We start from the raw sequence: 16,639 nt of genomic DNA on the forward strand, positions 1-16,639 counted from the left end.
ATCAGGGGGGAAAAAATGATAAATTAGAGTAATTAGGACTTTAAAATAAAAGTTTTGTAAAAAGCCCTATAAATGTATCAATTAGCAAGATTTTTAAAATTTAAAAAAAATATTTTTCATATTATATACAGTACAAATTAATATGTTAAAGTAATAGTATTATTTCTATTTATTTTATATATTTGTCTTATTGATCCAATTATTAAGCTTTATTTTTTATTTATTTGTATATTAGATTTTTTTTTTCTTTTTATGTTTTTTTAAAGTGAGGTTCTTAAAATGTCTTGTTGATATGTTTGTTTATATGGAAAAAAGCAAGGCAGTACCATGTTCTGTAATTTAAAAAAAATATTTATACTTCACAATAAAAGTGTATGGAACATAAAAATGGTGGAAGAATAAAGACTATAGAGTGGTAAAGACACAGAAAGGAAAACAAAAAGGTTGAGGAAAGAGAATATGACGCCTTAGTTGCAATCCACTTGAGAGGGTTTGGAAACTGATCCTGACCAAAAAAATGCAGATTGCTTGTATTCTGACGCCGCTACAGAGACACAGACACAAGAGTAAAGTGACTCTATGCAAATAACAACTGCTCGGAGAATAACAGAGTGAGAAAAGTCTGTATGTTTCGATGATCCTGGCAAGACAAGATTTACAGCACAAGACGTCACTCAAGTGCAACCCAAACGCAGTGGACACAGTATTAATGCCATCCGTTTTCACCCCCAGGCTGTGAAAGAGAAGAGAGGAGGACGAAGGCGGAAACTGATCCCGAGAGATACCCACAGATCTCAAGTCTTCTCCAGAATGAGGAAAGAAAACAGATACAGGCCGATCAAAGCAAAGTTGGCTTTTGTTTCTTCACCAGTTAAGAACTTAAAACTGTTTGAAGGAAGTGAATACATGCATGGATGTAACTGAAAACAGCCATGACTCTTGCATGAGTGTGATCAGGAGAGTGCACTGCTAAAACACCTCTCATGAACAAGACTGGAAATATACATGAGTTTGTGATTAAGGATTAAATGATGCTGTGTGCAGATTACCCCGGAGTGACCTACGAGTGTGTGTGTGCGGTTCAAAACACAGTCAGACTTCTTCACTTTCAACAATTTAATACAAAAACCAAACATTTTTCTCTCGTTTAACATTTCATATACAGAATATTTATATATTTGTGTTTCTATGAGTGATAAAAGTTCACATCATTGGAGAAAAAAACCTGGATACAGAACAACCAAGAACAAAGACAAACACAGTCACCGACATCCTCTTTAAGATCAAAACTGGACAATTATCAACATGGGTTTACATACAATTACATCAGTGTGCGTGTTTCACACAGACAATGGAAAACCGTAATAAAAAGGTCAAATTTAAACTAATTCCACATATTAAAAATCTAAATATTTTAGAAGCATTTTCTTTCACACCACAATATTCTTCTATAATACAAAAATTGATTGTAAAACACAGGTGGTTTGATCCAAATGTTTGTCACAAAACTTTTAGGGCATTCTCCCTTGTGGATTGTATTATTTTGTGCTCATTTTGTTCCATTTTAATCCTGAATACCCTGATTGAACCATTAATTAAATACCAATCAGAATAGGGCATTGGAGAGATCATCCAAAGTTTCAAAATAACAATAAAATACGTGGGAAACATTTCAATTAAATCAAACATTACTACAACTTCTCTCCATTTTAAAATAACATTAATCAAGGACATTTATGACAACAAAAACAGAATGGCTTTAAAAGTACACAATTTCTGCTTGTTAATTATTGCTGTTTGATTTCTTTTCTTTACATTTCTTTTACAAAAAGGAGTACAAAAAGCCCATACTTGGTATAGGGCGACAGAAAGAAGAATATCAAGCCGGAAACCCTACAACTTTGTTACAGTTGGTAATATTACTGTACGCATCCATTTTACATACATACACACATGCATACTGTATATATGTTCACGTTAATGAAGAAAAATAGATTGTATACATTTACAGCGGCACCTAGACAAACAGTATGTAGCCATTGTGACACTGTGTCTGTTGCTGTTAAAGGACTTCATTCAATGAAGAAAAAACCTCACATGTTCCTTAAGAGGTTAAAGAAAATACTTAAATTTATAAGTGAAGCCACCAATGTACAAAGACGACTGTAGTCAGTATAAATCTACACACCGGAGAAGCGCTTCCATGAAAGCAGTGCAGACATGCAGAGACATGCTGTGGATTTATAACTGTGAGTGAGGTTAGCACAGACAGTGAGGTGGTTTGCGTGCAAGAGCTGAGAATTAAAAAAAAAAGAAAAAAATACCAAAGCTGTATATCCCTGCAATTTCCTGAGAGTTTAAATCAACGACTGGAGCGATTAGTCTACATGCTAAAAGGGTAAAACGGCTAAATACACTCTTCATCAATGCCTGAGAAAAACTAGTAACACATTAGAATAAAAGGCCTTTGTGTGTTGTGTGTTTTCTTCCTGTGTATGTTCACCAGAGTGGAAGAGACTTTATATATTTATATATATATATATATATATCACATATCTACAACAAAGATTGTTGAGCTTTGGACAGGGCTAGCTAGAGAATTCTCTGACGATGACTGAAAACTATAATTATCTTTTAGTCAGTAGCAAATCCGTGATTTTCCTCCCCTTCATATCTGCAGTCAGATACATCCCTCTGTCTTTAACTGGCTTGTGGCAGTGCAGTTTAAGCCATGCAAAGCAAGGGAAGAGTGCTACTCTCAGGAGCAGGAAGAAACAAGGAGCGGAAGAGCTGAATAATGGAAGAAAAAGTGAGTGCAAAAACTCTCAAGAAGTCAAAGGGGTAGACCAGAGGAGGACAAGGTCACTGATCGAACGAAGGGTAGATGGGAATCTCAAAGTCGTCGCCGTTGAAATTGGCAGGCTGGTCCAGCATGGACAACACATCCTGAATCAGATTAAAGAGACAAAGAGGTTTATTTTAAGTGACAGAGAGAGAAGAAAGTGCTAAAGAGAGATTAGGCTCGTTCCACTTACAGGAAACATGTCTTGCTGGTTGCCCTGAGCGTGAGGATGCTGCTCTGCACTACTCTGCGAGTGCTGCTGGCCTTGCCACTGGGGCCACACTGCCTCCGCTGCTCGTGAGGGGAACTGCGCCCCAGACTGAGAGCCATCTGGTAGAAAGGACAGAGGGGTGAGAGGATGCACCAGTAAAACACAGAGACACAGGGTGTTTCCATTCTGGTACTATATTATGCCTCCTCGCATCCAGATCTAATGATCTGGATAATGATTTTTGATATTATCACGAAAACCTTGGAAAATGACTAGATGTCAGACCTTAAATTAAACTCTTATGAGCTAGTTTTGTTGTCATCATTATATTTGTTCAAACAAATCTACCTTTAGTTGTACCAGGCATTAAATGAACAAGAAATTGAATAAAACAAGGGCGGTCTAATAATTTTTTTCATGACTGTATATGCACACAACCTACCATAACCATTGGTGTTGATGTTGGCACGGGCATTAATGGGCGGGTAGTTTGCATTGTTGGTTTGGCTGGGGGCAGCACCTGTAGGCATCTGGCCAAAAGAGTTGGAAGAGCCACCTCCAAATCCTCCCATGGGAGCGAACTGTGGTGACATGGTCTTTGCTGCCTGGGGAGCCACCTGCTGGATAGAACAGAAGACAGACTTTATGGGTGAGGTCGATGTTAAATAAGTGATGTGTGATCAATAACTGGGACAGACAGATAAATACATTATATAAAGTGTGTGAATCTGTGAATGAAGATTGACTTAAATCATACCCCCCAAGAGTAAAACAACTTCCTGTAATGAATCTTTTTGTATGGAGTTACCTGGTTGTTAAACTGCGGTCTAACTCCAGCTGCAGCTCCAGGCCACCCTCCTGCTGGTCCTCCGTGGAGGGGGCTGCCAGTACTGGAGGGGGTAACTGACTGCGGGGCTCCGTTCTGACGAGACATCTGAGCAAGCATCTGCCCTGCTGAGTGGGCAGGCTGTGCCATCTGTGGAGTCATGTTGACTGGCCTGCAGACAAAAGTGCAGGGAGTGAGAGCTCTGTTTGCTGGCTGTCATGTGCTAGGAGCAAACAGCAACATTATAGACGATCCAGTTATCAATCATTATCTGTAACCGCTTATCCTAATTATCATCCCAGCTGACAGTGTGTGGTGAAATAACAATGTAGAATGATCTGTTTCGAGCTACATAGTTGAGAGATCAGACTTCTACCAAATCCAGCTGCAAAAACTTCCAACAAACTCAATAAGTGCATACTCTGTTTATGTTTAATGGTTGTTATTGCATCTATTTCAGCAATAACTGCAGTTATGTCTGCTTTTTCTGTACAAGCGCTAGCGTGAGAGCTGGTTCCTCTGTGAGCTGCAACTGTTCTTTCAGAGCGGCCTGTATTTTATATCATCATCTACAGTTCCCGATAGGCCGGTTATGATGTCGACTATGGATACAATACCCGATTGGCCCGGGTCCATATTATACATATATTTGGGCAGTCCGTGGCCTAGAGGTTAGGAATCGGGCTTGTAACTGCAGAGTCGCTGGTTCGAATCCCGGTACTGACAGGTCTAGGACTGAAGTGCCCTTGAGCAAGGCACCTAACCCCCCTGCACAGCTCCCCGGGCGCAGTAATGTGCTGCCCACTGCTCCTTGCATGGTGTGTTCACTTGTGTGTAAAATAAGGATGGGTTAAATGAAGAGGTTGAATTTCCCCATTGTGGGATTAATAAAGTACTCTTCTTCTTATTATTATTATTAATTTCTTGAAATTAGGTGGAATGGACCAATGGCAAATTTTTTACAAATGTTAAGCTCAGGTATGGTCTTACCAGGCTTGAATATCGCGACTTGAAACATACAATAATTGGTTTCAGGACTACATTCTGAAGGGACCATCATCTTTGTCAGGCAGCATCTGAACCCACTTACAGCACATGTGGGAAGATTTTGTTCTGCTATACCCTTCATGTGGCCTATAGTTTGTGGCAGATATTTCTGGGAGATTTTCCATGTGCTGTTGTTGCACACCAGCCAACATCCAGACATTTAAACCAGTTGGTGGGTTACATAAATGTGTCAGTTTATTCACTGTCACTACAGCAAAGAGGTGCAGTGGCTGTTCATATTGTTTATAGTAGACAGCAATCCCTTTATCTTTACTTAGGCACATTACTAATCTTGGCTGGCATAATCATTGTTATCCCAAGTTGACAATATAACCTAATTAAGTCCGACCTAAAGATAACAGGATAAGTACTCCATTACCACTAACAAAAACCGACGAACACAACCACACACCCACACACCCACACACACCCACACACCCACACACACCCACACACCCACACACCCACACACACCCACACACCCACACACACACAACTTCCTACCTGTATGCATCATTAGAACGAGCAGCAGGGAAGTTATTGGCTGGTGGGTAGATTGGTGTGGTGTTAGTGGAGGTGGAGGACAGGCCCTTGCTCTGATCTTGACCTTGGAAAAGGGAGGAGTAGAGCTCGGGCTTCTCATGGCTCTTGCTGTGATCTGGCCCTGCTGCGGTCACCGGCTGCACCGGCATCTGAGGACCAGCAAGAAGATCAGTCAGGAAACTCAGTGAACCACCTTCCAATATATGCATTATAACAAACTGCCTCGAAATTAGGTTAAAATTTTCAATATATTCGGTTGGAAAGCTGACTATGTTGCCAAATCTGTGCATAAGCAAATATTTACAAGTCTATTTTATTTACTCCCTAAATGCCCTTGTTTCCATCTGTAGGTGTTTCATTTCTTATTGCTATTTTGTGATTGTTGTTTGTAATTTGAGATATTAGTGCAAAGGTGTGAGGGAGAGGGAGGGAGAGCGAGAGAAAGAGAGAGAGAGATACATTTCAGTGACTAAAATAGCTCTCTGTTCTTGAACCCTTTTGTTTCATGAAGGAACTTGTGTGTGAATAAAATAAAAGATAAATAGACTATCAATCCTCTCACAGTTCTGTCCAACACAATCCACATTTCACTTTGTCTTAACATAACCCTGATATTTACTGCCCACGTCTGCCTGAGACCTGGAATGGACTTTACTCCAAGACAACATGCTGTGAGTGGAGGCCAAAACTGGAGCACTATTGCTCGAACAACGATAAAAAAAACACACTGGTCTTTTGGGGTTTGAGTGCACGATTTTGTTTCCCTTCATGCACTACTGTCCTTGAATTGCATTTTATTTTTTTCCCTGTGTATCCATCTAAAAATCCTTACTTATATCAGTGGGTTTTTACACATATTAAACCAAAAAGCTTGAAATCTTCTAACTGTGCTGGATCCTGAAACTGTCAACAAACCTCATAAATCCAACCCTCCCCCAACTTGAATGAAGTGCGGCACACAGCAGAGTTGAAGGTAAACAGTGACATGGAGATTTTGTCGAACTTCTTCTTTGGTAAATACCAAGAAAATACTTTTAAATTAGCCTTTTATCATTTCCTAAAATTTTGGACATACTAGGTTCCCGTCCGACAGCGGAAGTGATGTGTGCACAATAGGTGATAAGATTGTCATGTGGCACTTTAGTCACGAATATGCAATAATATCCAATTAAATTTGTTGAATGAATTCTTAAAATCTCTACTGAGAAAATGCTCCACTTAATTCAAGCAGTAACAGCAGGCAGCCAGTTCTGATAATGGGTTTCTCTCAACATCCAGTTCTGTTTTCCTGCTTAGCAAATAATCAACATCCTGCCACTGTTGCATAACAAAGGCCTGACCACTAGCTGCAGCAAGGGAACCAAAAGGAACAGGGTGTAATCTGTGCTTCAATCAAACTGGACATGTACATTCATGAGTCCTAACACATGCTTGGCCTAACCTGTGAGAGGGTGATTGGTCCAGCCTCGTACAGGCCGTCCCTGGCTCCGCCTCCCTCGAGCTCAGCCTGCTGCTGCTGCTGTAACTGCCTGAAAAAGGAAACAGAGAGAGAGAGAGAGAGTTGGTTTAAAATAGCCTCATTTCCATTTTCATGCCCAGCCCCTGTCAGTGAGAAAGCCCAAACACCTGCTGACAAAACAGCACTCAACCCGCCACCGGTCACCATGGCAACATAAAAGAGAAATGAGGAGAGAAGAGGAAGACAATGACACAAAAGGTCTGTTATATCAATACGTACTGCTAACATGCTACACAAACTGTGTTAAAGGTCCATATTCACTACTTAATATTAGACATGCTTCTTGTTACACAGCATCACTATCTCTCTAATGCTACACAGACAAATACATGGAGGGAAGAATCACCCAGAGTGGGAAATGAAAACAAAAACAGAAGGACTGAGGTTTGCTAGAAACAGCAGTAGTCTCCCATGAAGAAGCAGCCCCTGTTCTCCCATGCAGGGGGAGGATAGTCAGGTCAGGCCTGGTCTCACCTGGCGGCCACCTGCCCAGGGCTGAGCATTACAGGAGGGCAGCTTGGGCTGCTCTGACCCAGGGAGGGGGGCAGCGAACCCCCTGGGGAGGAGATGGGAGTGAGGGGGTCCTGAGTCGAGTTTCTATTGCCCCACAATCAGAGATGGGTGCAGAGGAGAGGTGTAGGGAGAGAGCGATCAGTGTGTGGTTTATTAAAGGGGCTATGGTAAGAGGAACTGTGGATTATGGGTGGTAGGTAAGCATTCAGACAGAGGGATCTTTCACAACAGTCACATTTCAAGACGTCAATGGTTTCATTATGTACTTTATTGGATTGTGTAATCGTGTTGCGTAATCACCGCTATTGGTAAAATCAGCGTGTGACTCACTTGACATTGACATTGGTGCAGATTATATACTCAATCTCCTCTGAAAACGGGTTCTGGAAGGTGAAGGAGCTAGTTCGCATCCAGATCCATTCTCTCGATTTGGAGCGAAACCGAAACATCACTGACATGACCTGGCCCTTGAGCTTCACCACCTGTGGACACAAATCCACCACGCAAAATATTCATAATCTGGTGGTTTTCATAAGCAGTAGGGTTACAAGCACACAGGAAACAGGGTTATCGGGGGTTTCAGTGACAAAGGTAACTAATCAACTTTAAAGCAGTGGAAAATGATGATTTAAACTTATTAAGGCCATTTAGTTGATTTTACTCAGACGTTGAATTGATTTATTCTGAATACAGGGTCGCAACACCTGGTAATCTTTTATTCCTTTAGCCCTCTTAAGTCTATATAGACAAAGAAATGCCTTGACATATTTTTATATTTTTGCAATTCTTAGCTTATTCTTTCAGTCAGTATTAAGTGTTTTGCATCAAGATTCAGACAGACAGTCATCGAGTGTAAAGTCACCATCATGCATTACCTTTGTGTGAGCATACCAAATTTGACAAAAAAAAGTCACGCTCTTTGTTGAACAACTCCACAATCAACCAGGGCAGCTTTTTTTCCCCCCCAATGTGAAAAGTTGTATTCAGGAATTTTAGAAGAAATGCTACAAAAATAACTTTACATTTTGCTGAATATAACCTGTGAGAATATTTACCAATTGTTTTATATGATTATAAAACAGACAACATAATCTAAGGTGTATGGAAGATCTCAATCTTCATCCAACATTTATTTGGTAGTATAAATACAGGAAAGTCCTCAAAGATCATATTCAGACAGTCCTACCTGTTGAAAGCTGTCTCTCAGTAGGCCTTGGTCTTCGGGGTGGGCAAGCTCAAGAATATTTTTCCCCAATAACTCCTGCAACACACAGCAGAAAATAAAACCACATTCAGCTCAGAAATCATTTGCACCAATTTTTGGCACCTAAGAGTGTTAGAGGATTCTGTCTTCACATTCTCACCAGCTGAGCTTCTTACCTGGGGCTGGTAGCTGACAGCAGCCATGCAGCGGTGGTCTACGAAGGTGAACATGCCCTGGCAGTTATGGCGCGAGATGAACTCCACCGGAACACTGATACTGTTGATGGCTGTGTCACCTGGGCAACAAGTGACCTAAAAGACAAAAATGGAAGAAGAAAGGGCAATTTTTAGCAAAACCATAGATCCTAATGGAACATAAAGGATGTTTGCTACCACCAGAATGTTTAATGGGTCAACAAGTGGAACAACTTTGTAAGCCACATTGTGCATGAATTTATATTTTTCACATGTTCATTTTCACCATGTTATCTGTGTATTAAGTGCTTACTCAAAAGTCATGAATATCATTGATGTTTTACAATTTCCTAAAGGAAAAGAATGACTTCAAAAACATACTTTAACAGAGCAAACATCCGCCATAATCCACTTCAGATAAAACCCTAGATTGTGACCATTAAATACTGACTTGTGCATTGTTGAAAGAATACATGTGATTTTATTCTTAGATTGTTGATGTAAGAGTTAATTACTGCACATCGGTGGAGATGAATAACAAATTTGCACTTAGATGCAAAGATCCAAACCAAAAATTACATTTATATTCAAATATATTTACTCAATAACGGACTTATCGTCATTGCTCAACATGCTTAAGTGTTCATCTCTACACACAAGGCCAACATACCTGTAATCTCCCAATTGCAACCAGACAGTAGCGACTCCCCCGAGTGTTGTCTGATTCATCGTCTGTTAATGATACTCCTAAAACATAAACATGCAAACACATGTCATCATCATTAACAGGTCCTCGCCATATTATAAAGCACATTTAAGGATACTTTGTGTAATCTTTGTTATTATAAAACGGTGGCCGTTAAAGGAACTGCAGTCAGCATTTGGCGTCTATAACATTAGCAAGCAAGCTGAGGAGAAAAAAGGCAACAACTACAAAAAAAAGGGGGAAGTTAGCTTTCTTTCAATGAGAAAAAAAAAAAATACAGCTAGGATTCTGTCTTGATCCCCAGAATCAAACAAAAGGTCCCTTTATGAATCAAATGTCCTACAGATGTTGACACTAATTTTCCCCACTGACATTGGTCACATTCCTGTTTGGCCTGACAGGCTTCACTTGATAAGACTTTTTTTAAATAACATGGACTTTGTGTTGGACTCTTTGTTATGGTGGGTCCAGGTTGTTTGTTGGAGTTCATTTCCAATGTTAGCTAGTGTCTCACTGTCGGCCCTGCTGAGGAGTTGAAAGAAGTCAAGGCACTCAGGAGTGTGCATAAACATTACATCATTTAGATTTTCCCGGTAAAACTGTCCCTTTACATAGAAATTAGTCCACAGGCTCTTTATAGGTAGAAAGGCCCGCATTCATGCATTTCAAAGTACTTTTCCATAGATAGCACCATACGGTCAATCCTTGTTAAATTACTGCTTTTACCTGAAGGGGGCCAGGACTTGATGTATCCTGTACAGTGGACCACTACATACTGGGGCTCCCCTTCCTTGGCTGTACCCAAACCATTCCTGAGGTGAAGGAAGAAATCATAAAATATGCTGCATCAGTCCTATTATTATGCCAGGAGTACAAGTGTGCTTACATGCATTTTATTGCTACCAAGCTACTACAGGAATGCACATCTTCTGCATAGTATAGATATAGTATATCTCACCTGTTTCTATTCCTCAGGAAGTTCAGTCTGTTCATGGACAATGGCTCCACAGTACAAGAACCACACCTGCAAATACACACAGACGACCACATGGTCAATCAATTCATCTAGGCACACATCAATATGAATAATGAAGTGGATAATTAACTGTAGTGTGAGTCACACCTCATTCTGCAGATGAACGATCGACGGGCTCCCATACCCATTCTGGCTGACGACTGCTGGCCTTCCTTCTTCACTGTTCCTGTCTTCAAGTCCAACATCCTCCCTTTAAATGTGAACGAGAAGCAACTCAATCATGTGCCAACATTTTATATGAACAAAAAGGACACAGTTTTGGGATTAAATATGATAACAAATCTGCTGTCTGTGCATGCTTTTATACCCGTGTTGTTATTCTCGGCAGTTGAGAGCTGCTCTCTGAGCTTTTCTGTGTCGTCTGGGTGGAGCTGATCATAAAGGGAGGAGCCGAGCCATTCAGACTGCGCCTGGTTGAGGACGGGTGTCAGGGAGTCAGAGACATAAACAATGCGGCCAGTCTCACATGACACCACGAACAGGAAGCCGTCGGCTGCCTCCAGGATGAGGTGCTTCAGTTCCTATAGACAGATGGTAAAGAGAGGTTCAGCATTCATTGAAAGCCTGTTCTTTGCATTTTGCTTTTGCACCATGGTCCTTGTCATTAGCATCTACACTGTTGACCTGGGAGGGTGCGTACAGACATGTTTTACCTCTATAATAGCAACACTAGTTAATACTTTTCACATATTTCACCTTCACAGGGAGGGTGTAAGGCACCAGTGGCTCACATACGACCATCAACAGTCAATGAATATTCATAAAGTTTATTTTTGAACAATGTACAAGTTGACCAGGGGCCTGGAGGAAAGGCTGTTGGAGTCTGGTTAAATATCTGCTTTGACATTACAAATTTAGATTACACCAGCAACAAAGATAGTATTAGCAGTTTTTAAAAAAGGTGCTACTTTTGCTCCTCCTTCACTCTATTTCCACTCAGAGAGGTTTCGTGTGAACTTTGACTGTGAGAACTGTGAAAATGACTTCTACATAAGTAATGCGGCTACGTCCAAAATTGTTGTCTACTATGAGCATGCCTTTAAGAAGTTCTATAATTTTGCAATTTTGAATTAAAAAAATGCATACAATACATCTCAATTTCTATACATCTCTCCCCTTTCATTTGCTCATACCTGGTCAGTGAGAAAGGAAGGTTTGTATGATCCATCCGCATTGGTATTGCCACTTCCTCTCAGCGACTTCATATGGGAGACGGCCATTCGCAGGATGGTTAGTTTGTCTGGTTTCCGTGCTAGTGCACTGCAGGTGGGCACCATGTCCGACAGCTCTGTGATGTAAGCGGTCATCTTGTTTCGTCTCCGCCTCTCAATCTCACTGTGGTTCTCCCTAAGGTGAGAAAATGAGGGAGGGAGGCAAAGGAGGAGAGGAGATGGGGGAAACAGACGGGCAGGTGGACAACATGGAGTAGAGTTTAGAGTTAATGCTGCAATGTAAGTATGCCAACCAAGAAGAAGAGTTGGGAATGAGAGAAGGTGAGAGAAGTAATGGACAAACGCACAAAACTATAAATCAATAATCTATAAAAATGAGAAAGCAGGAGAGTTTGGTCTTTCAAGCCCAGTTGGTGTGACAAAAGAGAGCAAGTGCTGAAAGAGAAAGACCACCCAGGTGTCCTGAGAGGGGGGAGAGAAAGGGAGACAGAGAGGACAGTTGCTCAAGAGGAAGGGATTACCAAAGTGATAAAAGTCCCGAGTCACACACAGCGTAGCAGTTAGTGACACATAAAACGGTGGTGGGCTGAGAGACAATCAGCTGCCTTGGGCAAAGAAGCATAACATTCTGACAGGCACCTCAGAGCGGCAAAATATACCAGTAATTTTGTGCTGGCAAAATGATAATGTGCTGGAGTATCAGTGCATTCAATATTGATATGGATACAAGCAGGAAAGAAAGCCTTCCACAGTGGCACAGGCCATACCTGGCTTGTTTTTCCTTATCTGGAAAACTCTGATCTTCTTGCAAAAACCTGGAAATGAAACCAACCCACTAAAACACTGTCCCAAAAATCACTACCAAACAAAAATAAGTCTAAGAGTAAAAAAAAAGGACTTGGAAAGAAGAGGGAGAGCAGCATGTGTGTAGCCGTTTTATATAATAATGTTGCTTCCCTACAATCCTTCCACACACTTCTGTTTCTCCTAATTCGTCACCCTACCTGGCAAAGCGCTCTTTGTCATTGCCACCTCCTGATTCATCATCACACCTGAGGAAAACCAGAGAAAACATTGCTTGATACGAAGCACTTCAGACAATCCAAACACTTTATATACAATGTTCCCACAGTTTTTCAAGGTTAACATTCAAACACTTTCAAGAACCCCCAAAAAAAAAAAATCTAAATTGTTCCTATAAATGCAATTCAAAAAATAAACCAGCTGTTCATATTAACTCTGTATGTTGAGGTCGGGTTAGACTGGTATGAGACGCCAGAAGGCCAGAAGCCAACTGACAAGAAAAAGGCTGGCTTTAGGCTTAATATACCTCGCTAACCTACTAATCTTGCTTCATGGTACAGCCCTCAGGAGACAACAAACAAACATTGTATCATTTCAAATATTAAAATGTTTGGTTTACAGTGATTGTGGGGATTAGGTTAAAAAATCAAGCATCTTTCAAGGAGTTTATTCGGTTCGAGCATATCCCTAATTTTGGAAAAAATAAAAGTTAAACCCAAGCAAGTTATTCACTTTTAAAGACTTTGTAAGAGCTGTGTGTATAACACCATGTCCAGCTTGACAACAAACCAAACTGAGACGAATGTACCTGAAAAGCTTGTTTCCTTCATCCTCATCATCATCAAAGTCTTGCCTGTATAAAGGGGAAATGAGACACATCAGTAGTTTCTCACAAGAATGCAACCACAAGTGTCAAAAACAAAACTAAAACAGTCAGCAAACACACAGAACACAAGACTAAACATGTCAGAGCAAAAGTCAAAAAGCCCACACTCTCACACACACACACACACACACACTTACACAGCTCTCCTTTTGGTCCCTTTAGGAACAACAGCTCCGCCACTTCCTTGGGTCCCACTTGCCCCCATACCCAGATCAGAGTCTGGTAAATCTATTAATAACACAGAGCATAGAGAGAATCGTGATGTAGAAGGAGCGACAGGTGACTTCCTTTTGAGCACCAAGCACTCAAATAGAAACTAAACCACTCACTATAGCCCAGAAGGTGACTCATAAAATCCACATTATCATGTGTCATAAACGGTCATAAACTGACATTGATTCTACTTCACAATATTTCACTTATATATCGTCACACTGTTAAAATAATCGCCTTGGTCATTTTTTGTCAAAATTGTTTTTTTTTGCCTAAATCATCTCCTCATGACGCCAGCCACCTACGGTAAAATCGCCTACATCCTCAGTTGATCATATCATGTGATTTTACCCCTTTAAGATCATCACTTCTTTGACAATTTGACACATTCATAGGCATCAGATAAGAACCCAGCAAAGAAGAGCTAGAGGAAGATTGTTTAGTTATCAGTTTTGTTTATCAGTGTTTTATTGTTGACACTAATATTGGTAACACTTTACTCTAAGGTGTCTACATAAGAGTGACATGAGCGTGTCATAAACATGACATGGGATATGTCATGAACATTAATGACACTTTAAAGTAACATTAATGCTCATGATACATGTCATGTTTCTGACAGGCTTGTGTGACTCTTATGTAGACACTTTCAAAATAAAGTGTAGCCATATCTTGCTCAAGTCACAAAGGCATGTTAAAAAAATTGCCTAAGTCATTTATTTCTCTTAAGTTACATAATTTACACACCGTGTTATTACTATGCCAATAGCCATCCTTTGTTACATCCTTTTTGAGTGAAATGATCAATAAATGTCATATGTTACACTTTTGGTGAAGTTTTTTGTGTTTCCTGCAAAACTTTTAAAGAATGAGTTAGGCGATTATTTTAACAGGGTGACGATATATCCAACATCAAGTTAGCTCCACATCCACTATTCTTGATTCGTGTTTGATTGTGACAGACAAAAACGACACGAAGCTAAAGGCAGAGCTACATACACACAATCTTGTTCGCCGCAATACCTAAAAATAGAAACACATATACCAAGCTTGGTAGTCAGCTAACTTAGATTTGCTTTCTCACATTAACTCGTTTTAGCCATGGAAAAACAAGACAAATCCGTGCTATTTTAACAATCAGCTAGTCGCTAATATAGCTGGCTAGCAAGCTAACACTTATGCAATAACCAGCTAGCCTTGCTTTGGCATTAGCTTAGCTACTAAGCTAACTTAGCTGCTGCTGTCACGCTATCTTTAGGAAACTATCCGCTTCAGCTATGCATGATAAAAAACACCCAAAACCGATTAACAGCTGCACAATACTATAAGACTAAAGTGTCGCGACGACTTTTTATTGCACTTTACCTGGGTTTGAAGAGGACATGTCCGTTTGGAATAACATAAACAAACAACTTGGGCTGCGGGAAAAAACAATCGTCAACCCCCCGCTCCTCCCCCTTGCTAGCTGGGTAGAGGCTAACAAGTTGCCTTGGCGATTTTTTTCACGTATTCGCGTTTATATTGTGTAATAAACGCCCAAATCCATGCCTAAAGCTGTTCCAGGGCGACCCGAGGGGATTTAAAACGCAGACGAAAATATTTAGTTTATCTCCTCCGGTGCCCTCTTTTTCCTGTTTTCTCCCGGTTTAAAGCCCCCTTCTGTTCAAGATGGCGTCTCAGGCGAGCAGAGCCGTCCACTGTCTACACTGGTTTCTTTTCTGCTCTTTCTATTGGACAGCACGCAAGACAGATACACATGACGTGAGGTGCTGGGAAATCCATGTTTAGCTCCGCCCCGCTGTGTGCTTACTGTCCCCTTAAATAACCACAGAGGTTTATGGGTTTTATTTCTATTTCTTAGTGATGTTCAGGCTGTCACCCTGACAAACAGTGATCCAAACAGATTATCTTACCATAAATACACTGGACCAATCATCCAGTACTTGCATATATTGTTTATTCATTTGTTTATTCACTATCTGTAACCTATACTGTACCATTGTCTTACCCTACTTCACTTACTGTACAGAGATCTGGGGCAATAATTAGGCTACATGAGTTCAATTAAATCACTAATTATTCTACAAAAAAAGAGCAATACAGAAATTACACAAAGCAGGCTATTTGGACCATACTCACTCACTTTTCTTACAATCAAAATTGTTAAAACTAACAGACATAATTCAATTCCAAACAGCACAAATAATGTACAAAGCAGCTAATAACTTACTTCCAATTAATATACGAAACTTCTTTAACGGTCGGGGGACATCAATTGAGGGGGTCAAATAACTTTAAAGTCATCAAAATACGTACAAATAGCGGAGTAAAAATATGGAATGGGATGTGTGAAGAATTAAAACAATGTTCAAACATTAAACACTTCAAAATCAAATATAAAGAGCATGTCTTCACACGATATAGGGATGAGAACGGGTGTGTGAAATGACAATAGGTGGTTATTGTTGACGTTTTATTTTTTAAATGTATAATTACTATTTTTCTTTTTTGTGTGTTGTTGTTGTTTTGTTTGTTTGTTCATTGTTGTCTCATTGTGACTACATGGGTGTATGTGTACTTATGTGTGTGTAAGTTAATAACAAGTTATGTCTGTTAATAATGGTAATAATAAGTTTATATACTACATTTCTATATGTTATACATACATATATATGGATATTATTGTTGTTATATAACTGAATATAGTAAATTAACATAGGGAGAAGGGGTGGGATACAATAAGCTTTGGCTTCTTCCCACTCCTTTTGAACACAAATAAGTGTTAAGTCTTGTTGTTTCATTTTGTGTTGTTGTCTTGTCTTATTTATTGTTGTTCGTTTGTTTGTAATTGTTCATCTTTTATTTTGTGTTCAAATAAATTCGCAATCAATCAACTGTGCACTTGCTCATCTGGAGGAAACTG

At 40.0% G+C, this 16,639-nt stretch overlaps 1 protein-coding gene across 4 annotated transcripts; it reads right to left on the reverse strand.

Annotated features, from left to right (window-relative positions):
- Positions 1-1,106: 1,106 nt before the first annotated feature.
- arnt (aryl hydrocarbon receptor nuclear translocator) lies at positions 1,107-15,383 on the reverse strand. Of its 4 annotated transcripts, none has more exons than XM_059340033.1 (20): positions 15,082-15,383; positions 13,641-13,731; positions 13,426-13,470; positions 12,818-12,865; positions 11,775-11,988; positions 10,949-11,162; positions 10,729-10,831; positions 10,564-10,629; positions 10,332-10,417; positions 9,570-9,646; positions 8,882-9,016; positions 8,688-8,762; positions 7,832-7,983; positions 7,463-7,585; positions 6,911-6,998; positions 5,431-5,618; positions 3,862-4,051; positions 3,496-3,670; positions 3,036-3,172; positions 1,107-2,946 (listed from the first exon to the last, which is right to left on the reverse strand). In XM_059340033.1, exons 1-20 carry the CDS (start codon positions 15,116-15,118, stop codon positions 2,863-2,865), a joined length of 2,328 nt encoding a protein of 775 aa, XP_059196016.1. In that variant the 5' UTR covers positions 15,119-15,383; the 3' UTR covers positions 1,107-2,862. The 4 variants fall into 4 exon arrangements, with proteins under 4 accessions (XP_059196016.1, XP_059196015.1, XP_059196018.1 ...); XM_059340032.1 differs by having other exon boundaries at positions 3,496-3,673; positions 15,082-15,382; XM_059340035.1 differs by lacking the exon at positions 7,463-7,585 and having other exon boundaries at positions 15,082-15,382.
- Between the last annotated feature and the right edge of the window lie 1,256 nt (positions 15,384-16,639).

Source organism: Centropristis striata, chromosome 8 (genome assembly GCF_030273125.1).
Source record: "Centropristis striata isolate RG_2023a ecotype Rhode Island chromosome 8, C.striata_1.0, whole genome shotgun sequence".
NCBI lineage: Eukaryota > Metazoa > Chordata > Actinopteri > Perciformes > Serranidae > Centropristis > Centropristis striata.